The sequence below is a fragment of the Rhinatrema bivittatum genome, chromosome 4 (genome assembly GCF_901001135.1).
Source record: "Rhinatrema bivittatum chromosome 4, aRhiBiv1.1, whole genome shotgun sequence".
NCBI lineage: Eukaryota > Metazoa > Chordata > Amphibia > Gymnophiona > Rhinatrematidae > Rhinatrema > Rhinatrema bivittatum.
Window position 1 is genome coordinate 385,728,611 of NC_042618.1, and position 25,765 is coordinate 385,754,375.

The 25,765-nt window shown below is 43.9% G+C and overlaps 1 protein-coding gene and 1 long non-coding RNA gene across 3 annotated transcripts in view; both read right to left on the reverse strand.

Annotated features, from left to right (window-relative positions):
- Positions 1–25,765, reverse strand: part of C4H3orf67 (chromosome 4 C3orf67 homolog) — a 479,946-nt gene that overhangs the window by 426,090 nt on the left and 28,091 nt on the right. The window contains exon 2 of one of the 2 annotated variants that reach the window (XM_029600997.1): positions 13,502–13,591. In XM_029600997.1, the coding sequence (XP_029456857.1) occupies positions 13,502–13,591 (90 nt within the window). Of the gene's footprint in view, positions 1–13,501; positions 13,592–25,765 lie in introns of those variants that run through there. The other variant, XM_029600998.1, reaches the window with a different exon arrangement.
- Positions 6,211–8,135, reverse strand: LOC115091105. Its single transcript, XR_003856616.1, has 3 exons — positions 7,964–8,135; positions 6,810–7,290; positions 6,211–6,691 (listed from the first exon to the last, which is right to left on the reverse strand). It is a non-coding gene; the product is annotated as an uncharacterized LOC115091105 (long non-coding RNA).

Genomic DNA, 25,765 nt, shown 5'->3' on the forward strand with positions numbered 1-25,765 from the left:
ATTACAGAAATACTATAGGACCTTAATTCTTATACTATTATTCCAACAATCATCATTATATAACTTTAAAAAGAAAATATTAAACAAATAACAAAAACATATCTTAGCTGGAATTAGAAAATATCCCTGAGCTAAAAAAAAACAAAAACCTTTAAACGAATTTTTAAGCCCCACACCTAGCAGAATACAGTGAGGAGGAGATTTATATTCTCGGGGAGCTATAAAGGAAAATAATATCCATTACACAATAGCACATTACAGCACTTATCTCATTTCTTACTGAGTTAGAATGTTTAACCTTCTAGCATCTATATACTCTTTTAATTGATCAGAGGAAAAAAAAAAACAAAATCGATCAGCTCCTTTAGTTATATAACACTTACAAGGAAACAATATTTTAAAGGTATATTCCATACCAACTACCTCTTGTCTTAGGTTTAAAAAACCACGACGCCTGGCTTGTGTGGCTGGGGCAAAATCAGGAAATATTTTCACAAAAGCATCATGAAAGTTAATAGGATATTTCCTAAAATAAGATTTCATGACCATATTGATATCCTTACTTGTTATAAACGAAGCCAGAAGTGTTCCTCTATTAATTACTTCTAAGGTATAATTCTCTAAAAAGTTAGTTAAATTTCCTTGAAAAGAAACATTACTGGTATTTGCAATTCTTCTTGATGGTGGAAGGAAGAAACATGAATTAATTGATGGAAAATCTCCTTCATTTAATTCAAGCTTTTCAAGAAATTTTTTTTTTTAATGTAGTATACGGTATATCCCCTGCTATTCTAGGAAAATTTATCAGACGCAAATTCAAATGTCTCGATTTATTTTCCAAAAATTCCATGCGTCTTGATAGGACCTCACGGTCTTTAATTGCAGCTATCTTGAAGTGCTGAAGATCTTTCCCCTTCTCCTCCAATCCAGTAACTTTTTCTTTTAAGGAGTCAACTTGGTTTTGCAAATTAGTTGTTTTTTGTATACATTGTATACTGGAGTGATCCAATTTGTCATTTAAAGAGCTTATAGCAGTAGCCATCCCAGCCCATAAAGTCCCATAGCGAGTCAAGCGTCACTTGCTTGGGACGCGTTGGAATTTTAATTATCTCACTGCGAGTACCTTCTACGTTCATACCTCCTACCAGCTGTTCGATAATGCCTGATGTCCCTGCAGACATTCGTCCTTCCACCGGACTCTATGTAGATGGTCCCGGCTCTATACCTGCAGGAGTCTATAGGGAATCCTCTGAGTTGAAACCGGCTTGAATCACTACCGGTTCAACACTCAGCGTCTCCACGTTTGCCCTCTGAGCCGGCGGTTGCCTCTGCTCGGGACTTAGAGACACCTCCCCTGCCGGTGGAGTCGGCTCTCCCACATCGACCCGCCCATCAGATTCTTCGGTTCTTTGTGTCGGTGCTGTCGGATTCATGAAGTTAGTGAGGGGGTCGTCGCAGACGGGTAAGTCCGAACTTTTCCCTTCCTCTTAGCTGGCATTTCACAGGAAAACACAAATTTCTTCAGAGAGCTACTGACTCATGGATCACTCTGTGCGGCCATCTTGACTCCTCCACCTCTTCAGTTTTTTTTTTAATGATGTTTTATGCATGAACCCTCAAATAAGCTACAGTGAGAGAGGACTGCAGATTTTTAGATGTTAGTCTAGGGTTCTTTGTAACTTTATGGATGATTTTCTGATTAGATCTTGGGATGATCTTGACAGGATGACCGCTTATTGTGTTATGTTCACATTTTTCAAATTGTGGATTGTCTCACAGTACAATGGATGGGAACTAAAGTGCCTATAAATAGTTTTGTAGCCATGTGCAGGCAGATGAGCATCAATGAATATTTTTGGCAGCTCCTTAATTAAATAAGGGTATCCATGTTAAAAGTGATAAATATGTTATTATGTATCTAGAAAGTTTTCTATGTACTATATACAATATAGTACAACATTTCTTGATGGAGCATGTCTAGTAAAAGCTACATGGCTATGGCTGAAAAGAAAAAATAGGAAATATTCAAAATGTTGTTTTACTATAGTGCTTGTTGGTTTTCCTGGGCATAAAAATATATGAAATCGCATACTGTGACAATCCAGCATCCTTTTCAACAGTGGAGAGCTCAGGTACCAATGTTTCTTTTCTAATTGTATCCGCCAGGTGGAGGCATTGAAGAAGAGGGTCCGGAAGCTCTGACGTGAGGAGCACGAATGGCTCCAGGCCCTCCGCACCCAGCGCAGCTTACCGGATGATGAGTGTATTTGGGTTCCAAGCAAATACAGTGTTCAACCCAAAAAAAGTTTAGGCCATTCAACTAATTAATACCAATGCATATGTGTTGGGTACTACTATGTTTTCAAATATCAAGTCTCATTTGTGTACATTAAAAAGTTTAATTTTATTGGATGAGTAGGTTTCTCTGATAAATCAATACATGTGCAGCAAGTTATACAGGGATGCCAGTAAGGTATAGGGCAAAACTGCAATTGTTGATCACATGTTGCATGTGACGACTCCCTTTACTTAACTTATATTTTTAATGTAAAGTGCAGTAAACACCAATGTTAATTGTCTATGCAAATAACGGTTAGCTAGACAGTGAGTTTGTCTCTATCTATAGTGCACAATTGATAAACCTTGACCACTAAATCACCAATGACCTACCTTTACTACCACTGCCTCTCCATGTTATGTTTGTTACGCTTTGATATTTATCATTTCAGATACTAGCAGCACATTTGAGGAGGAAGAGGAGGGTGGACAGCTGGTGGGCCCAGCACCACCACTACCAGCACCTTCCATGCCACAGCTACTACCACCACTGCAGGAAGCATCACCACCTCCACCACCTCAGGAGGCAGAAGGTGCTTCTCTTTCTCCCGCTCCCATGTTCCTGCAGGCCGAGGAGGTCATTGTCATCGACGAAAACAAAGATCTCTCTGGAGAACCATCTGCCGCTCAACGGTTCAGGGAGGCACATGCAGCACCCGAAGGGCCACGGGAGGAAGGCATGCCGCCTCTCATCATGGCATGCTTGGATGCTGTGCTGGCTCTGCATGTCCATTTGAGCCAGAGTCTGGACTCCATGGAAGGGCTCATGGCAGAGATGGAAGCCAACTTGGTAGATCTGTGGCATGGCCAGGAGCAAATGATTGAGCTGCTCCAAGTAACTGCTGGAGCTCAAATCGCTCAAAGCTATGGCCCAGGCCACACCAAGCCGGCCACCATCTTCCCGTCGATGACGCTCCTCCTCATCCCCCACGGACCCCCATCTTGGCCTCCCCCTTTCTGTTTATTAAAAATTGTACATAGTTATTTCATTTTAAAAAATGTATATTTATATTTCAATGGTTTGTGATTGCCAGTTAATAATGATTGTATTTGGGTGAGTGAAAGCTTACTACAATTGAAGGTGATTCGTGGCTGCGACCACTCATGCTTACCTGTTTTTTCCCTGCACCGTTAATTCTGGGAAGAATGGCGGCCTCTGCCAACTACCGCCGACCTCCCCGGCATTCCCAGGATGGCATGGGTGCTGCCAACCGCTATCTTGACTCTGGCATCACCTAAGGTGCGCACAAGGGCCTCCTTTTTACATGTAATGGCAGGAACCTCTGGGGCGTCACCTCCTGATGACATCAACTCGCTGTTGTACTTAAGCTGACCGGCCCTTCCATGAGTTAGCAAGGAGTTCCCTCATTGCTGATTCCACTCCATTCTTGGACTTCCAGTTCCAGATTCTCTCTCAGTGTGTGGATGCTCTGGGTACCTGCTCCTCAGGGGTTCTTCCGTGTTCCTGGCTATCTGCTCCTCGGAGGGCCTTCCTGCCTTGGAATACTACCTGACCCGCTTCTCGGGACACTCTCCTGGAACTACCTTCTGTGAGTACCTTACTACAGACTTCAACGATACCAGCTTCACTGAAGGTGTACCCCATGCCTCGGGCCACTACCGTTCCTCTTCAGCAGAATTTGTTCCAGTATACCCTGTGCCGCAGGGTACCGTCGCACCAGCTACAGGATCCACTTTTGGGTTCCTGTACCTCAGACTATCTCTTCATCATCTACAGTACAGACATCCTCGGCGTATCCCGCTCTGTGGGCCACTACCGGATCTGCACTTCTGAGGTAATCTATACTCGTCTGAAAGGACTTCCTGGTGTACCCTGCTCTGCGGGCCACTACCGGATCTTCACATCAGTGGTAACACCTTGGGTATACCCCACTGCTCAGAACTGTATTTATTTGCATCTCCCGCTCTGCGGGCTTTGCTTTTCCTTCCTTCATAATAAAGTCTCTATCATACAGCTATGTCCTACACCGCTGAGACCACACCTACCAATGGTGAGGCTAACAAGGCTTCTCCCTAAGAACATGTTTCTTAGTCATCTTTCCCAAGCGTTCCTCTAAGACGCCTTGTTATGTTACGATATGTCTTGCTATGTTATGTTTCTCAGTTATTTTTCATACGCGCTCTTCTAAGACGCCTTTGTTATGTTACGAAATGTTACGATTTGTCAAGTTATAACTCATTCCATAGTTAATTGCCTTCCCTGTTCTATGTAACGCTCCTAAGCGAATTTTTACAGTTACATTGTAAACCGGTGTGATTTGTATTCTTACAGGAACATCGGTATAGAAAAGTTAAAAATAAATAAATAAATAAAATAAACATAAGAACATGCCATACTGGGTCAGACCAAGAGTCCATTAAGCCCAGCATCCTGTTTCCAACAGTGGCCAATCCAGGCCATAAGAACCTGGCAAATACCCAAAAAATTAAGTCTATCCCATGCATCTGTTGCTAATAATAGCAATGGCTATTCTCTAAGTCAACTTAATTAATAGCAGGTAATGGACTTCTCCTCCAAGAACTTATCCAATCCTACACAGCTACACTAACCGCACTAACCACATCCTCTGGCAACAAATTACAGAGTTTAATTGTGTGTTGAGTGAAAAAGAACTTTCTCCAATTAGTTTTAAATGTGCCACATGCTAACTTCATGGAGTGCCCCCTAGTCTTTTTATTATCCGTAAGAGTAAATAACTGATTCACATTAACCCGTTCTAGACCTCTCATGATTTTAAACACCTCTATCATATCCCCCCTCAGCCGTCTCTTCTCAAAGCTGAAAAGTCCTAACCTCTTTAGTCTTTCCTCATAGGGGAGCTGTTCCATTCCCTTTATCATTTTGGTCGCCCTTCTCTGTACCTTCTCCATCGCAACTATATCTTTTTTGAAATGCGGCGACCAGAATTGCACACAGTATTCAAGATGCAGTTTCACCATGGAGCGATACAGAGGTATTATGACATTTTCCGTTTTATTCACCATTCCCTTTCTAATAATTCCCAACATTCTGTTTGCTTTTTTGATTGCCGCAACACACTGAACCGACAATTTCAATGTGTTATCCACTATGACGCCTAGATATCTTTCTTGGGTGGTAGCTCCTAATATGGAACCTAACATTGTGTAACTATAGCATGGGTTATTTTTCCATATATGCATCACCTTGCACTTATCCACATTAAATTTAATCTACCATTTGGATGCCCACTTTTCCAGGCTCAGAAGGTCTTCCTGCAATTTATCACAATCTGCTTGGATTTAACTACTCTGAACAATTTTGTATTGCAAATTTGATTACCTCACTCGTCGTATTTCTTTCCAGATCATTTATAAATATATTGAAAAGTACAGGTCCCAATACCCTGTGGGTGGAGACATCTCATCTCGGCCCAGGGTTCACATCTTTACAAAATCATAACAGTGATGAGGCTTCTGATGCCAGTGGCGGGTGAAGATGTTGAAGGGAAGAAGAGGATGATACCAGGGGAGAGACATGATTATAATGCTGGGTGAAGAGGTAAGGAAAACGGTAATGATGCCACATAGCGGTAGGGAGAGTGAAGATAAGCGAGAAGCAAAAGTGTTGATGAGGAAGTTGGTACTGGGTGGCAGGTGTGCCACGAAACCTAAAACTAAGGTGAAGCTGTGCTGTAGAGTATTTATTTTTGCTTTAGGCTAAGGTGATCCCCCTGGACCTCACTTACCCGGTCCAATGTGTATGTACCAGTGAGGCTTTGATCCAAGCCTTGGGTGTGGAACTCCACCATGTCCTCACCCTCGTACAGAGCAAGGCCGATGTCTGGCCTTTGTCCAAACCATGGCCCATAAAGAAGAGATGTAATGCATAGCTCACACAAAACTAAAAACTTTTATTAAACCAACATAAGAAAATTCATTCTTTGAGAGACCGCACCACACTGGCAACATCCTTTATGGCGCTGAATAATTCGTCTAGCAGTCGGGACAATTTTGCCACTGTCTTGGCATTTTCTGTACGAATATTGTCAAGTACCTAGGTGCACAGATTCCCAACCCTGGGTGACAGACTTGTGATTCTTAACACTTGGCAGCAGGCCGGTGGAGAAGTCAGTGCCCATCCCCTCCATGAAAAAGACTGCTTCTCCCAGGACGTCCGGACCACTGTTGTCTCATCTCCCGGAGTTTCAGGGATAATCTGTGACAGATCAAGTGTGATCAGTACCTTGGGCTGAGTCTCCTTCCCAAGTAGGCTTGGTTGGTAGGGAGACACTTCTGTTGAAGTAGGAATGGTGAAATCTGGTGTCAGGGGAGACTGTCTCTCCTTCAACGCCATCAGCCACATTGTTGACTCCTGTAGAGACAGATTAAAACAAGTTGAAGTTCTTTATATAAATCTCAACTATTAACCACACAAGCATCCAAAATAAAAACATCTTATGAAAACATGGAAGCACATTCAAAAATAATACCTTCACTCAACCCAGTGTTGCACTTGTATGGTGCACCCACACCATCCATGACTTCCAGGTGAAGAGTGCTCAGGACCTGCTCCTCGATTGGGGTCAAAATGATATCACATGGTGGCCTACCACCAGTCCTCTATTTCTGTTGTCTTTTCTTTCACCTCCCTTCGTGTGTTGTGCCAACAGGGCTGGATTTGTTTGGAATCTCTGTTTTTTACTGACAAGGAGCTCACACATCCACAGCTATCCTCTCCTAAATCCTTTTTTTGGTAGAAGCCTTCAATCAGAAGAACACTTTATAATTTTCACATACGGTCCGGCAAAGCAATTCCTTCTCGGCATCAGAGAAGCGTGCATCACGTGTTCACTTCTTGGGCACTTGGCAACCACTGGGGCCCGCCTGCAGTTCCTGACTTTCAGCATCCCTCTCCACCTGCATGAAAGATCACTTTTCAGCCATGACAATCTAACTCTCTGCCTGTTGGAACTGTGAACGAAAAAAAAAATCTCATATGTCAGAACGTGGTCAATTTCAAATTACAATGCAATTAAAGGTAATATGTATGAATATTTAAGGTCCACAAAGCGATGTCCCCTAATAAATCCAACATACCAGACATATGGATCGAAATGTTCAACAGTTAATGGAAGGGCAACAGGAGCAGGGCACATGGGTGAGCATTAAGAGATAGCACAACAGGCAGTTAATGGAAGGGCAACAGAAGCAGGGCACATGGGGGAACATTAAGAGATAGCATAACATGCATGTCCAGGCGAGGAGCAGGATCGTACAGGCCCATTACGAGCACCTGGGTCCTTCTCCTCACATGGACGTCCAGGACTCGGACGTTGGGTACAGGCCTGGACGTCCAATGCAAGAACCTCCAAGACTTGGGCGCCCGGGTACATGCCAGTTAAAAGCACCTGGATCAGGCTCCTCGCATGGACGTCCATGTCCCCGCCGCTCGAGTCCTGGATGTTCATGCGAGGAGCAGGACACGGGCACTCATACGGGCCTGCACCTGGGTGCCCAAGTTCTAGACGTCCTTGCATGGATGTCCAGGACTCAGGTGCCAAGTACAAGTGCCCAGATCCTGCTCTTCACCTCGACGTCCAGGAATTGGGCGTCTATGCTGTTCGTCTAAGAAAAAAAAAATTACCTCTTGAAATTGAAGCTGAGTAGATCTGCCAGCATTAGCGAATTGAATATGAATCGCACGCACCAGTTCACAGTAGAGATCCAATTGAAGAACTGAGCAAAAAAGGATTGTCCGACTCCTTACAGCAATTTATATACCCTCCCAAGCAGGATTATGGTGCGAAGTGACTCACATCGTGACGTCATGGGGGAAAAATAAAAAATTTTGAAATAATAATAATAAACATTTTCAATTAACATCTCTCTCATATTCCATAAACCACATGCCCCTTTGACATAATTTCGGCGCACAAGCGATGCTATATGGATGTCCTATGCTATAAAATAGGAAGCGCTAAGGACGCTCTTTTTTGACCACCTGCGCGCGATTTGTGCGCCCATTTCATTTATATACAGCACCGAGCACCCAGGAGAGGAGTCTGTGCATGTGTTGAAACTGCAGGCACCAAGTTTGGATGCAGTTTTAGTGTGTCCATATTGCATTGGCCTGTTAAATTGTGAGCCCTTTGGGTATAGGGAAATACCTACAGTATCTGAATGAAATCCACTTTGAAAGAGCCTGAAAAGCGGAATATAAATAAATAACATAAAAAAAATAAAAATAAAAAAATAGATTGATTTGGAAAGCATCTTCTTGTGGGGACCACTGACCCTGGTTTTGGTAGTGAAGAATATGAGCACCCCAGCCCTGTGTTGACGCAATGGTGGTGAGAATTAACTGATGGGGAAGTGGTCGCAGAGTGGCCCTTTCGGTTAAGACCTCTGGCCACCAGTTTATGTCCATGTTCATGGAGTTTGTGAGACATACCATGATGGACAGAGGTTGTAGAAATTGCATGTCTAGTATGTGTGCCCCATCATTTCGCCTTAGGACAGACGGACAGCATTATCGTCGGTGTTGACAGAACAGATTTATTTAGTCCTGACTATGCCCAACTCCCCACTAATGAAACTTGGAGTGCACATTACCCAGGAGTACGATTTCCCTCACTAACAGGTAGTGCCCCAAGTAAATCATGCTTGTGCATAATGAACACGAGTGAAAGTTATGACTCTCTCACTAACATTCCTTGTAACTTTACATATAATACTCTTACACACCAGTGGCGCATTAATGCAGATACGGAATATGCTTGGTACGATTTTGGAAGCCAATCAAACACAATAGGGTATTTTTCAGATGTCAAGATTGCATCAGACTTCCACGTATCATTTGCCCCGTTCCAATCTAAAACTTTGAGTACACAATTACTCCCCCTTCGTAGTTTACTTGACAAATTACCACTGAGTCTCTTTTCTGGATGTAGAAAAGGAAAACGCTGTACTTACACAGATATAACAAAGTTTCAAACTCTCTTTGCTTCACGATACACTTTGTATGGATTGATTACAAGCTTTGCCCCAGGAGCTTCTACTTATATGGGTCAATACTGGTGGTGCCATGGTAAAATATATACTCACCTTCCCCAACACTTTTCACTCTGTGCACTTGTTACGGTCACTCCCCTTACAAGAGTGATATCTCTCTATCCCCCCAATCATGTTCGACATGATGATGATGATGATGACGACACCCCAATACACTACCACTTTAAGAGAAGTCTTAGCCCAGCTTCTCCAGTTGCGCCCAAAGATGAAGCACTTCACCGAGCACTTGATTACATTAATAGTACTTACCCTTTGACCAAAACTCGTTTAGATGTCTTATCTACTTCCTGGTTACCTTTCGGTCAAGTAGCTGCCACAAGAGAACTTGGCATGGCCATTCGCCGATTACAATCGCTATTACATGTAATTGTAATAGAATTTAATAGTGCTATCAATGCCTTACAAGAACAATTGAATGAGGTAACCTTAATGGCTCAATATAACAGACAGGGCTTAGATTACATTCTCGCAGCTCAAGGAGGTCTATGCACTGTTTTGAACAGCTCTGAATGGTATACACTTATAGTGAATCGATCTCACATAGTTCAGAACACCATGGATAAGATTGTTAATCTTGCTAAGCTTAATGTTGCTGACTATCAAGGTGGATTATGGGATTCGTCTTGGTTTAATGGAATATTCAATGGATTTGGCCCCTGGTTTTCAAAACTAGGAGCTGGTTTGAAAGTTTTCATCTGCTTTCTCATGATGTTTCTATGTATTGGACTTTTGCTATGCCTTTGCCTACCATGCATATGCCTCTGCCTTCGACGATTTGGATCTTCCATCGCTGCAGCCATGCCCAGGATGCCCGGACTGAAAATTATGGTCAACTCTTCATCTGCAGTACAAGATCAAGTAACTACTATACGTCAGTGCTTATTAATGATGGACATGCATAAGCTTCCCCATGAATCAGATGGGTAGGGAAAAACAGTGGGCTTAGCCGAGGACGGGTAAGATTTCTTCACCACGGCCCCCACCCATATGTGAAGGGTTCCTAAGTGTAACCCTTCAAGAGGGGGATGTATGTAGTATTATGCACTGACTTTCTGAGGCACCTCTTTCTGCTGTATTCCTGAATACTAGTTTTTAGACAAAGAAAGCAGAGGACCCTGACTATGTGCTGGAATGCAATGAGCCAACACCCCAGACCCATTAGCTGATTGGTCTAATACATACTCAGATCAAATGTACCGCACTTATCTAAAAACAACACTGAATATGCTCTGATTGGTCAGTATGAAGGGTATATAATGTTATGTACATTGCTGGACTGCTGAGTAACTAGGTATTAAGACGATTGTTGTAAAAACCTGTGTTACTCTGAGGAACAAAATAGTTTGTTCTTCCCCCTCTCCTTTTTGTCTTTGTCTCTGTCTTTCTCTAATAAAGTCTCAGGTTACAAACTGCTGCAGTTGTTTCTCTCGAATCAACAGGTTCAACTTCAACCAAAATGTCAGTTGGAGAAATTCTGTCATGTGGTTTTCTCTCTTTAGTTGAGTCATGGGCCGGTGCAGAGTCAGAAGCTGGTAGGTGCTTCTGAGGCATGGATGATGCGAGTCCTTTGTTTCCTGCACCAATAGACATTGGAGGTTTGCAAGGTGTCGTAGGCTGTGCCGTGGTTTTCGACATATTTCTGTTCATCGTGCACTGTAAGAGATGGTCTGTGAGTTGACGTGTGCTTCGTATGTATTTGTGCATTGTGCAACCCTGTGGATGTGTCGCATCGACATGCATTGTGCAATGGGTCTTTCAATGCATTTACTTTCTGTGATGCCTTGTCCACTGCACTCTTCGAGGCAACCAACAATGCCGACAACTTCTTGTACTGCTGTTGGCTTTTTGGTGGTGGAAGCTGTACTCCTGGATGGAAGAAAGATGGCTTCCTCTTCCTTGAGGTGCTTCGTTTTGTGCTTTGAAGCCCCAGTAGGCCTCTCTGATGGCCCTATGGATGCAGAACGCTTCTGTTTATCCTGATTATGTGTTTTTGGCCTTATGAGGACTGACCTGACTGCTATGGAGAAGGGGGAATAACATCCAGATGCTGAGGAGCCTACCTTGTCTTCTCATAGCCAGGCAATCTTCTGAGCTCTTCGATGCTGTGCCCTCGGTGATATTTGGCCACAGTCCCGGGATGCAGCCTGGTCATGGTCTGGGCTCAGGCATATATAACAATAGTTATGTCCATTGGTGACAAACATAATGTTCCCATATTGATAGTTTTTAAAGCCTGGGGCCTTCTTGGACATCATTAGCACTGAAAAGTGCTGTTTTGGGATTTGTGTGAGCAAGATGAGAAAAATACTGAGGAGGAAAATATGGAGAAGGTTCTCCACATGTCCATGCCTTGGCATGGAAAAAACGAAAGTGAGGAGACCTTGCAACAGTCAATCGTGCAGGAACTGCAATGTATGCGCAGATCAGCAAACCTCTGTGAACTTAGAAAAAAGACTCCGCACAGTGCGCCGTCAGATGACGTCATCCAAGATAGCATGGCTAATTCAGTCTGCTTAACAACGGAAAAAAGAGTACAAAATAAAGCGAAGCAAAAATGATAAAAAAACCAAAAAGCACACTCCCTCCAAAAGTAGCATAATAAGTACATAAGAACTTAAGAAGTGCCATGCAGGGTTAGATCAAAGTCCATCAAGCCCACATCCTATCTTTCAACAATGGCCCATTGCAAAAAACTAGATCCAATTTCTTGTTGCTCATTCAAAGCAATAAGTACTGGATTTCCCAGCATCATCTAGTTAATAACTGTTTATGGATATTTCCTCCAGGAATTTTTCCAAACCCTTTTTAAACTCCTCTATGCTTGTTGTTGTGAAATCATCCTCTGACAACAAATTCCTCAACTTAACTGTACATTGAGTGAAAAAATACTTTCTCCAATTTGTTTTAAACCTACCACCTGTTAGCTTCAAGGATTGTCCTCTAGCACCTAGTATTAATTAAAAGGATAAATAACTGTTCCCTATTTATTAAGTAAAACAGCAAAGTATATAAAGTTAGAAAGTAAGCATAAGAAAAAGCAAAAAGAAAAGCAAGCAATCAAGCAAAATAAAAAGAGAAGATCATGTAATCAGTTGGCTCCCAAAAGTTTTGGCTAGCACCTAAAGGCCGGATTTTTAAACCTACGCGCCTACATTTGTGCGCACTACCCGGCATGCACAAATGTATGCCCAATTTTATAACATGCACGCGCAGTCATGCACATGTTATAAAATCCGGGGTTGGCGCGCGCAAGGGGGTGCACACTAGTGCACCTTGCGCGTGCCGAGCCCTAGGGGAGCTTCGATGGCTTTACCCGTTCCCTCCGAGGCCGCTCCAAAATCAGAGCGGCCTCGGATGGAACTTTCCTTCAGCTCCCCCACCTTCCCCTCCCTTCCCCTATCTAACCTGCCCCCCCAACCCTACCTAAATCCCCCCCCCCACGGAGGCCTCGGTCCCGCCCTCGCCCCGCCCCTTTCACAAAACCCCGGGACATAAGCGCGTCCTGAGGCTCAGCGCATGCAACCCTTTTAAAATCCGCCCCTAAGTTTTCAAAATGTTTTCAAACTTTATAACTTTATCATTCTTAGAGATATTCTTAGAGATATGTCCCCCTTGCCTCTGTTATTTTGATTCCACTGGTTCATTGTATCGCTCCCGAGCGAATGTTGCAGTTACATTGTAAACTGATGTGATTTGTATTTTTTACAGGAACGTCGGTATAGAAAAGTTAAAAATAAAGAAAATAAATAAAATAAATATTGTGATTTATGTGTCATTGGACAGAGCTTCAACTAACAGTCGATACTGACAAAATCATTTTAAGCTGTGTTCTACTGAAAATGTTCAGTTATAGGAGTACTTCTGTGACTGATACAATTTTAAGGCAGAGGAAGGGCTTGACAAGAAGATTTTCTCACTCTGTTTTTATAGGAAAAAAGCTCTGTGAATCAAGCTCTTAAAGTGCTAATTTATGTGGTCATTTATCATGCTAGTGTCAGAACTGTTACTGACAGCTTCTCCCAGTTAGGTCAGGATCTCATTATTTTATAATTCTAAGCTTCTTGTCTTTTTTTTTACAGTGGTTTACATACTGGGTCATGATAAAACTTACTTTCCAAATTGCTGATGGACTACCAAAGAACTTCCATTTTGCTGCAGGATCCTTGCCTTGAGCACTGAAGACTTCAACAAATGGCCCACCCTAAAATACAAAGAACACTTTTTAACTAAGATTTCTTACAAATACCATGTAGACAACATGTTCACAGAGTTTACAGATTTAATAGAATCTGACAGGAGCTGTAAAGTAAACACTTCTGCTATAGCCCCTGGAAATGGACTAAGACCATCAATACATTTCACACAGGCATTCCTGGAGTTGTGTCAAACTCTTTAAGACTGTCTCTTTTCTCTAGTATGGGGTGTGTGTTTTCGAAACTATGACTGCTGTGAAGGCAGGAAGCAGGATGAAGTGTTATTCAGCCTGCTGCAGCTTCACTGTCTCCAGACACTGATTGGTTCTGGGGAGCAGAATGAGTTAATCTGCAGTAAGAGGTGGGAAAGATGCAGAAGTGCTCAGAAACACTTTCTCCTGCTTCTGCTGCTGCCACAGCACTGACCAAGAGGATGGAAGCAGGGTGAAAGAGGGAAGAGTGAGGGGGCAGTAAGAATGGGAAGAGAGATGGGAGATTAAGAAGACGCAAAAGAGGGCAAAACAAGGGAAGGAAGCAAAAGTGGGGAGAGGAAAAGGAGGTGAGAGAAGGGCAGAAGAGTGGGGAGCAAGAGGAGAGCGAAAGAGTTGAGGGGAAGGAGAAAAAGAAAAGAGGAGAAATCAAGAGGCAGGGGACAGAGCAGGAGGAAAGAGAGTAAGGGAAGGTGACAGGGAAGAGAACGAATAGCAAGATGAGAGAGGAATGAGAAAGAGAGAGATATGAAAGATGAGAGCAAAGGTAGAGGGAAGAGGGAGAGAAAAGGGTGAGTAATGGGCAGGGAACAAAGGTAGAGGGAAGAGGGAGAGAAAAGGGTGAGTAATGGGCAGGGAACAACGGTAGAGGGAAGAGGGAGCAAAGGTAGAGGGAAGAGGGAGAGAAAAGGGAGAGTAATGGGCAGGGAACAAAGATAAGCAAAGGTGTAGAGACCAATTGTTGAAAAGAAGGAGAAAGGAATTAGCAAGAGGGGAAAGGACCCCTGCTGAGAGATTAAGAGATAAACTGAGATGATTGAGAGGAAGAATGAAGAAGAGTTGTTTCTGTGGGAGTAGAGGAGATGAAGAAGAGAAAGGGGGGTTGATCATTTTGGAGAGGAAATAACCTTCTTGTACTGTGAGAGGAAAGCCCTTTAGGAGCTCCAGCAGCATGAAGATATTGTGATTAAGCTGGCAGATAAGGGTGGAGGCATCATGATAATGAGTACTCCATCATATGAGGCAGAAATTTACCATCAATTACATGATTCCAGATTTTATCAACCACTCTCGGAAGATCCTACCGCAGGAGTCCAAGCACATATCAAAGATTTGGTACAACAAGGAGCAGACGCTGGTTTTCTTACTGATAAAGACAAATCTTTTTGTACTGGTATTCTATATATTACCAAAAATCCATGAAAGGTTAGACAATCTCCTGGGGAGACCTATTGTCTCTGCCTGAGACACTATTCTTGAACTGATTAATCAATTCTTAAATTGTATTTTGAAAACATTTGTACCTTTAGCAATCTCGTACATAAAAGATAGCACAGATATGCTTAATTTCTTAAATTCTAAACAGATTGATGATACAATTTTGCTGGCTTCATTCAACAATGAATCACTTTATACAGTTATTCCGCAAGAACAGGCTCTCAATATTCTTAAACGGGTTCTTTCTACTCGACCACTACCACAAAGAATCCCCATGGAGTTTATCATGAATCTCGCAGAGGTTGCCTTATGTAAGAAATTCTTTGCCTTCAAAGGAGATTTTTTTCTGCAATCCCAAGGAACTGCAGTGATGGCACTGGAGATTGCTAACATTTTTGTTAGAGCATTTGAGGAACGGTTTATTTATGGAAGCCTTTGGCAAGCACACATACACTGTTGGAAACTGTACATTGATGACATTTTTGTTATTTGGAAAGGGTCTTCTTATGTACTCATTCAATTTCATCAATGGTTAAATACCAGAGACACCAGTTTGCGATTTACGCTTAATTATTCCAATGAATGCATTCTCTTTCTGGACTTCATTGACTACCACCTTATACAGGAAACCAAACAAATGTAACAATTTGCTTGCTTTTTCAAGTTTTCATCCTTCTCCTTTAAAAAGGAACCTTCCAATTAGACAGTTTCTGCATTTGCGCAGGATCTGTACTGACATACATGAATACAAGAATCAATCTCAGATTTTGGCTGACAGGTTTCTTGAAAAAGAATATCCTCTAGATGTGGTAAAACGCGCCTTTCGGCGAGCATTGTTTAACATAGAGATTTACATTTATCTACTTCCATGAAGCAAATATCCAAGCAGCAAACCTGTATGCTCTCGTATTTATGTTTGTCAAACAAAATTTGTCATGTAATCTGACAGCATTGGTCAATTTTGGATTCTTTTACGTTTAAATAATTATCAGTGAAATTTGCCTTTACAGAAACATTAAGGATAGAGTGGTACGATCTAATCTACCCCAATTGCTATCACATCTACGACATTCAATTATGAACCATGCAATGTGCTTTATGTAAGATGCGGGGTTCTGATACTCAGATTATGTCTTTTTCTAATCAAAAAATGTTTCCAACAATTGAGGTCCGAACTTGTTAAATTTCTTTTGTAGTATATTGCATTCAATGCCCTTACGGGCTAATATATGTTGGACAAACTACTAGAAACTTACGGACACAGCTATTGGAACATAAAAGCTGCCTTAAATTTATGGTAGCACATTTCACACAACTCCAACACCGGTTTGAAGAAATGAAATGGTATATTTTGGACAGTGTTAAGAAAGACCGGAGGGGGGTAATCGGGCAAACATTTTGCTACAAAGGGAACAGAGATGGATTTACAATACGAGTTCAGTGTTCCCTCAGGGCCTTAATGCGGAAATCGAGTGGAATGGACTAGACACAAATTACACGAATGGACTAGACACAAATTACACGAAAATGTATTTCTTTTTTTGACTACAGAGTATACTAACAGCTGATTGGATTTAATGCTTGTTTGGGGAATAGACTGCTCCATCCTAAATGTGATGATCCATATTTGTGTGGGATATTTTAGATTGCTGCCTATGTTTGATTAAATTTAAAAGTGAGATCTGGCCCGAAACAAGCAGATATTACATACAACAGAAATACATACACAGTAAGACCGGGTTTCAGTTTCATTACTGTTTGACAGCTCAGGTGCGCTGACATGACAAATGATGTTTCTTTACTTGTATGTACACACATTGTCTTCTTATTTAAAAGCAATATGCTGAAATGGCGGTAAAACATGCATGGTTCTAGCTAACATAAGCAGAAAATTGTTTTGCAGTAAGAATATGCTTCGATGTGGGTGAGTTTTGAACTATTGACAATACAATTTTTGCATATAAAGTCATTCCTGTATATTTCTTTTCAGTTTAATGAGCCATAGAATTTGGAGATTGCCAAGCGTTTATATTACCCCTAAAGCAGAACAATTCGAAACATAACGTTATGTTGGGTTCCGGCTAAGCACTGCAGTTGAAGGACTGTGATAAAATACTGCAGTTGAAGATTAATAGAGCCCTCATTTTTGGGACAATGAAGAAAAAACTCCAAATGAGGGAATTAACCTTCTTTTGATTCTTACTTTTATATGCATAACAAAATTACAAAAAAGTGTTTCAGCTGCCCTGCTATGAGACCTATGATTATAAATGACCCAATTAAACTGATCGGCGGAAATTAAATCCTTTCACCTTTGGGTGTTATGATGGTCTCTCTAATCTTACGCTTGGGTATACATGAGTAATTTGAAAATTATAAGATTTATGTGAACTCCATTTATTTGATGATAGGCACAATGAACAGAAAAACTCAAGCAATGCTTGGAAGAATAATCAGCAACAATGGCAGGGTCTGTGACAGACACTACTTGCCAAAGTTCTAGACACAGCTGAAAACGTAGGACAGCATCAAGAGTTTCAGGGGATGAAAGGCAATCCCTGAATGGGATCGCTAGCCCAAACCCCCGAGCAGGGAGATAAGTTAGGCCTGAAGCTTCCCCATACTGCACCCAGTCAAGGGCAGGGCTATCCATCCTGTCTACAGAATAGTTCAAGTGAGCAGGAAGGCACTTTGGACAACTCACTGAAGTAAGAAAGGCTAAAGTCAATGCTGTCCAGAACTTGGTGAAAAAATAGGGAAAAAGTGGTATATCATTCCCTGCAGGTATACACTAAGATATACCACGAATGCCCTAGCTTTTCTTCCCTTCCCTTAACATGAGTAGTATCTTATTAATTATTGTACGTACTTAGTATTGTTTTAGCATTTTAAAATTTTAGTACTTATTTATTATTTTTATTATGCCGATTTGTATCTAATTTTAATTAATGTATGTGTTTTATATTATGTTTGTTTATTGTAAACCGATATGATGGAACCCCGATATGTCGGTATATAAAGAATAATAAACTATAAACATTCCAACTGGAAGTCAGAAGGAACAAAGAACACAAGGATGCAGACCATTGGACTGCAGGGGTAAGATCAACCCCAAGCGAATAACTCACTGCCAATTCCAGTAGGGAGTTACCCCCTCAGCCTGCTTGGAACAGCTAAAACTGGGAGCGAATCCCCCAGGGAAGAAATCCAGAAATACTCCTACTAAAACATAGGAAGCCAGGGTGCTGCAAATGCAAACCCCTGTAGAACAGGATTTCTTTACCAGCCTGGAAACCCTAAGGGTACCAGGACAGGGCAGTGTGATCTCAGAACAGACTGCCCACTAACCTGGCTTAGATATTAATACTTTAGTGATGATTACATATACTTCCCCCATTGAGCACACGGTCCAGTAAATGGAACAACTGTTGCATAAACCAGGACTCTCCTGTCTGCAGACAGGGTTATCCCTAAACTGGGGAAGTATAACTTGCAAGCCACCCCAACCAAAAAGTACTCTGCATTTCCAAACTCCCTCAGCCATGGAAATGGTGAGAGGTTGAAAGGAATACTTGCCAATTAGATGTACTATAACCCTCCTCACTGAGGTAGGGTTCCGCAAGAGAGAATAACTGGCAATAGTGGTCCTCCAGGAAAAATGCCCATTGAGCTCAGCAGGTATCAAAGGTGACCCCCAGACAGGAGAAACCCCTATTTTTCATCGGGGAGCTACCCCAAAGAAGAGACTCCTAGTATGATGGGGAAAGGAATCTGGAATCGCTGCCTAACAAAACAGACCTGCTGTGCCTTAGGATGACCTAAGGAGAGCACTACCACCCAACCAGCTCTCGGATCCCATGAGGAACAGAGAGCAACTGCCAGTCAGAAGCAGTGACATTCCTTCTCCTGGAAATTGAGAATAAGGGCCACCTATTGTAGGGGTGAACAACCAGGCATCCGGGGTGGGGGGGGGGGGGGAACGACCCAAGGGTCACCCTGGAAACCCAGTTGTATCTCCCCTTCCTGAAGGGACAGGAAATCAAAGGGAACTGGGGCCTCCCGATCCCAAAAATTCGAGTTGGGTTACAGTCACTGATTACTGAAGATCATAAAAAACAAATCTGCCAATTGCAGCCACCCTCAGACAGGGCAGGCCACTCTGGAAATTAACGGAGGGACCCCAGAAAAAAAAGTCCAGTGACTGCTGCTGCTGCTGTCTTCCAGTCTTGGCCTACAACGAGATGCACCAATTCAATAGAATCAAAGCTCCAGTTTGGTGATAAACCTGCAAGGGACGGAGCCCCAGGGGCGTCCACACAAAGGGGATTTCAAACACGGGAGGGGCTGAAAGACAGTCTTCTTCTGAGGAAGGGGAAGACTCTCGACACTACCCTCCTGGTATCCTCTCCCATAGGGGTTCTACCAGGACTGCAGTCTTAGTTCAGTTTTGTGGCTGCGGCACACAACCTATTGTGCTCGCCACGAGGGAAACACATATACATACACCCATAGAGTAGAGAGCAACTGGAAGAATAATGCCCTCTGCTGTAAAAAGATGCTGACCAGTATTCATAAAGTGGTATCCCATCCTATGAACCCACTTGCCGTGCTTGTGGTAGAATCCCACAGCACAGCAAAGACTGAGCAAACCTGTTAGAGTTGGTGGATATGTGCTGCCAAAAAGCAATCGCAGAGTGTGTGATGGCGCCTTCCTCGTCAGTGCTTCCTAGCACCTTATGGTGTAGAACAGATGAGGAAGCTGACATGTTGGCACGACGATGGAAGAACTCTGGCATGGCTGTGTACTGTACCGCCTGCCAGCGCCCGAGGTGCTTGGAGTAGACGACCCCTGCCGTACCCAATCGCACATGCTGCACTCCACTGTCGACATAACTCCCAATGGAGTGAATAGGAACAGTGTGACAATGGCGTCCCCAGTACCTGATAACGCTCCAAGAGGCTGAACACAGTACTTGAAATGGCATCGAGAATGGCACACTGCCATTTTCCTTATGGAACGGCAGCAGCGAAGACCATGGCGACCGACTGTGCCCTTGGTGCTCTGCAGAATCTGACCACATCCACTGGTGCCCACCTTGGTGATGGCACTCATCAACGATGGATCACATCAATGGCACCAAACGATACTGTACCCAATGCTTCGACAGTGTTTGACCGTGTCTTGATCAGTTTAACGGTATATAGCATCATCCCTGGTGCCCAAGGTGCCCACAGACATCAACAGCCCAGCGGCACAGATAGAGATCCCGGCACCTGAATGGACCGGCAGTACCAAGGACGTCAGGGGCACCTGCAGGCAGAGGCTCTGAGGCCCCAACACGGTTCCAACACAACTCATTGGTGCCACTGATGGTGCTCCTCGGCTCACCAATGCATCTGAGGGCGTCAATACTATGAGATTGATAGTGTTCCTCAAGTAGCCACGGCTGATGATAGCCTTGATAGCAACCCTAGCGCTCATTAGCACCGATGGTGCACAAAGCCAGGTGGGGCCTCCAATGCCCCCCGATCCCAGCTGCTCAGGGCCCCTGAGGCCATCAGCATCCATGGTGCCCGTTAGTCAAAGGCCAATGATGGAACAGCACGATGCCCCTCAGTACCCCGCCTGGACACTGGAAAGGAGCCTCGAAGGCCCCAAAGAGAGGCCTACGTTCCCATCATTCTGCAGCCCAATGAGAGGCCTGCGAGGCCTCAGCCGAGGCCTTCCCCCCCCCCCCCCCCCACCTTGCAGGAGCCGCAGGTAGCAGTGGCCTTCTTCCACCTCCCTTCCAGAATTGAGGAGCAGCGCTGCCATCCCACAGCGGACAAAGAGAAGGCCAGAAGAAAGGGGGAGGCCTGAAAACTATGTGTGTGCATGCTTGTGTGTAAGAGAGAGAGACTGCATATGTGAGTAAGAGAGAGAGAAAGCCTGGATGTGAGTATGAGAAAGAGCCTGCATGCATGTATGAGACAGCTGGCATGTGTATGAAAGTGCGACAGAGCCTGTGTATGTGTGAGAGACTGTGTATATATAGAAACACAGAAACATAGAAATGGCAGCAGAAAAGGACCAAGCAATCCATCCAGTCTGCCCAGTAGATATGGTAGGCTTTTTAAAATTTGGCCCTTATTCTTTTTGAGTATGGTTTTACTATTATGATTGATGGTTTATATATCTTGATTTTATTGTTTGATGTTTAATGAGGAATGGTGATGTTTCTGTTTTTGCATCGTTGCACTGCATACAGTCTGTCTTATGTTTTCCAATTCAGTCTTTGTTTACATGTTTCTAGTTAAACTTTATTGTCTTTTTATTCTGTATTTGAAGAGGGTCTGTGTGTTTTGCATATGTGACTGAGGTGGGGTATTCTGCTAGTGTGTAGCTTCTTTGTAGGGATCTATAACAGCTTTGCTTGTTTTGTTAGCCTAATAGCAGGTGTATTGGTGTTTTAGGGTGTGCTGTAATAGATTGGGTAGGCAGTGCAGAACCTGGGGAACTATAAAAGCTGCAGACTCTGTAGTACTCAATCAATGCGAATGCACTGGAAATATGGTGGGGAGTATGAAGAAGTGGAGGCAAGCTACAGTCACAAAAAGGGATGGGGTGAGCCAAGAGAAAGTGCCTATGCGGTGTTGGGAATGGTTCTGTAGGCTGGGTTTTCCTCCTGAAAGGGTCAACTAGCTGTGGAAATAGTGAGTTTCCTGGAGTGAGGGTGGGAAATGGGAATGGGAAAGGGAGAAGGTGAGTGCACCTACAGGCAGGGAAAGAGATGGCAGCAAGCAAAAACGTTTTAGACAATCATATGGCAATACTGGAATGGCGGTACTCACTGTATGAGCATATAAGCAGCAGCAGCACAATGACAGAACATGTGTTTCAGAGAGAGAGTTTGTCTGTGTGGGTGTCTTTCTCCCTGACACAGAAAGACACCCATACAAACACTTTCTCTATGACATACCCATACACAGTTAGCAAGAGTGTGTATGTGTGAGCGTCTTTGTGTCTGACACTGGCTGGCAGTGTGGTTGTCACATTACTTGGAAACTGGTTCAAGAGCTGATTGGTTGGCAAGAGACTTTAATACCAGATCAGGAATCCAAGTTATAATTATGAGAGATGTAACCAGACTTGCGGGCAAATGGCAACGGATTGCATGGATGGAAGAGTGCACGCAGCTCTGTTTGCTCACCTCTGGTCTAGGGTGTGTTCTACTACTTACCGTAGTTATTTAGGTAAAATGTGACAATTGTCTTGGAGATTTTTTGGCTCAATTCTGCCAGGCTCCAGGTCACATGATATACCTATGAAGGGTTAGTTTGGCGTGCTTTTGGGAACTGTTGAAACAAAAGCTGTAGGGAGTCAGACAGACAACTTGTGGGCCGGTTTTGAAAAAAAATCGCCCAGGCTGATATTTTCCTGCAATCCGCCCCTGGTCTCTGCCTAAGGGGCAGGGTGATAACTACAGCTGCACATGCTCAGTAGAGTTCTAGAATCTTTGAGATCAAAGTTCCAGGCTGGGCTCCCTCCAATGATGTAACCCATGTGTGAGCACTACCATCCTGCTTGTCTTCTGAGAATCTGGAACATCATTCGTTGATTTTTATTTTTAATTAATATGCTGTATATTACTCATAAAAGATTCAAGTGCTAATCTTTTCAACTACTGAAAGAAAAAAATATAAATTAAAGTATAAAATCTTGCTTGGTTCACAGAAAAAAAAGATATCAGCAGCAACTCCGTAAGGATCTCATTTACCAGGACCACCGCAATCTCCTTAGGAGGCTCCATGAACTGAAGAACCTCAAGCATTTTGTGCCTGGCTTCTTTTTTCAGTTAAAAGAGGGAACGGGATGACCTCGCCATCACCCTGATGAACCCTGCGAAAGTTAAGTCCTCAGGTAGGGATTTCCTTTGCTCCTCTGGAGGAGAAAGGTCTGTTGGGAAACCATCTGAATCCATATCGGAGGATTCCATCTGATCATTCCCCCAGGGGTCGTAGGGACCTTCATCCTCACTGTATACCACAGGGGATGGGGCCCTAGGTGCTCGGCCGACATCCAGAGTTGCAGCACCAATGGAACTGGATGGGAGACTACCAGCCTCAGTGTCTTCACCAGTCTCAGTAGAGCTTCCTCGGAGGAGGAAATGGCGAAGACCACTGTATCGGTAGGGGAGGCCTCGGTGCCCTGCCAGGCACTGGTGCCATCCTGGGAACCAATGCAGCTGGGTCAGCAAGGCACCGATGAGCACACTGAGCTTCTCCAGAAGCAGTACGAGCATGGGTGGCATCGGTTCTGGTGCTGTCTGTGTCGCAGGACCGAAGCCCTGCAGTGCCCACTCCACCGCCAGCTGGTCTTGATACTCCAGCTCCTCCTCAAACATTGCTGAGGCCAATATTGACTGGGAGAAAAAAGGAATGGCCAAATCTTCCTTGGATCCACAAGGGGGGATCGGCGACTGGCACCAGGACAAGTGGAGAACTTTGCGGACCCCAGGCATCAATGGATGTTTGGCACTCCTTGCCACGGGGTCGTTTCGGCTGCATCACGGCAAAAGCCGGTGTGTCGCCATGCCCGGCACCATGCAAGGAATGGTGACTTGTGCTGACACTTCTTGGTCTTCCCACGACGGTCGGCCCGGTCTTTCCCCGGTGCCGACCGTCGTGGGAAGACCAACATCCTTGGCCCAGAGGTGATCAACAATGGTCAATCTCTGGCGCCCCTATCCACCGGCGACCTCGATGGAACCGATGGTCCTGACAATGTCGATAGATCAATGCCAATGCCAATGGCTCAGACTTCTTTGACCCGAAAAGGTTGTCCACCTTGTCAAGTCGAAGTCAACGTCCCTTCGGGGTCATCTGGACACACAAGCGGCAACCCCAGACGTCATGCAATGCACCCAGGCAGGGGATACAAATCTCATGAGGATTGGTGATTGACATGTTCTTTGGGTCTTAGGTACATCGGCGGAAACCAGATGTAACCATGACAGGGCGAAACAAATGGGAAAAATTTGGAACAATAGTGGCAGGCATCGATGAAGAATGGGCACCGAGGCCATTGCCACCACAGAGGGGGGGGGGGGCAACCGCGAAAGGAAACTTATCTGAATGCCAAAAACCCTGGCTGAGGATACTACGGGAAAGTACTGAGAGGGACCTGGTGACAGACCTTTGAAGAGAGACAGCGAAAAACCGTAAAAAAAAAGTTTTCCATGGGGCAAAAAGACAACAATTTAGAGCTTGATCCAACCGCAATGCAGACAGCTCCACAGAAAAAGAGACTGAAAAGGGACCCCACGTGGATGCATGGTATAGGGCATGCTCAGTATGCCTAGCCAATGTTTCTAGAAACTTTGACATAACTTTTCCGCATTGGACTCCATCTGATGATGTCACCCATGTGTGACATCTACCATCCTGCTTGTCCTTGGAGAATCCCTTTTACCATACACCAGCTCCCAATCTCTCACACATACACACCCTCCTTCACAATCTCCTCACACAGGCTCCCCCTCTCTGACACACCCAAGCACCCTCACATATGCTCTCTCTCTCTACATACCAACTCACTATCATTGGGGGCCTTCACCATTTTCACCGTGAGCAGGATGGGCTCTGCTTGCAGCTGCCAGGGCCTACACCATCTTCGCTGTGAGTGGGAAGGGCTCCACTTGTGGCATGCCAGTGCCTGCTCTAAATTCAGCGCAGAAAATGGAAATTCTGTGCAGGGGGAGAATTCTGTGCAAACTCTGAGCTCTGCAGTAGAATTCCCCCAGGAGTAATTATAAGGGAGGTATGGCTTGAGGCAGTTGCCAAAACTTTACTGTCAGAGCAGTAAGTCAACCACAAGAACTAAACCTAAATTTTTTTTTCTTTTTTGAGGCAACAGGGGGCACTCAAATGATAACTTCTGATAGGTATGGGAAGAAAGAAAGAAAGAAATATTACGTACCTAGACAAAAAAAATTAAATTGGCAGGCGCTGCATTCCTGGATGGGATGCAAGGAAAGGAAATTATCAGGAAAGACTAAATGTCACACTTTTCTTCCTGTTAGACCAGTTTCTACTAATAGGATGTACCCAAGTGGTACTCTAGGTCAGGTGGGAGGAAGACAGGGCTAATTTAAGGACTCCTGTGCCAAGGGCTGAGTCTATCTTGGCTCTCATTTCCAATCTGTAAAACTTTGTAAAGGAATGTAAGGATGACGAAGTGGCCACCCTGCAGATTTCATCCAGGGACACTGCTGATGCCTCTGCTTACGATATTGTCTGTGCTCTTGTGGAATGCATGCAGAACATTGCTGGTGCTTGAGAGCCAGTAAGAAGGTAAGCTGCCGAAATTACTTCCTTAATCCATATAGCCATGTGGCTTTGGAGGATGCTTCTATTTTCCTTGGGCCTCTAAGCAACACAAATAGCCTGTCAGTCTTCTTTAAAGGGTTGGTGACTTAAGTACATTAAAAGAATGTGCCACACAACTAAGAGGTGAAGCCTTCTGCATCCCTTAGAGCCCCTATTGCTTTTAAAGGCTGGAAGATGAACCGATTAAGGTGAAAGGGAGACATCACCTTAGGCAGGAAGGAAGGAACTGGTTGAAAAGTAACAGAGTCTGGAGAAAATAATCAAATACGGGACTGTACACAATAGGGCCTGTAGTTCCAAAATGTGCCTGATTCACCAAATAGCCACAAGGAAGGCTGTCTTTAGGGAAAGGTCCTTCAGTGATACCTGTTTCACTGGTTTGAATGG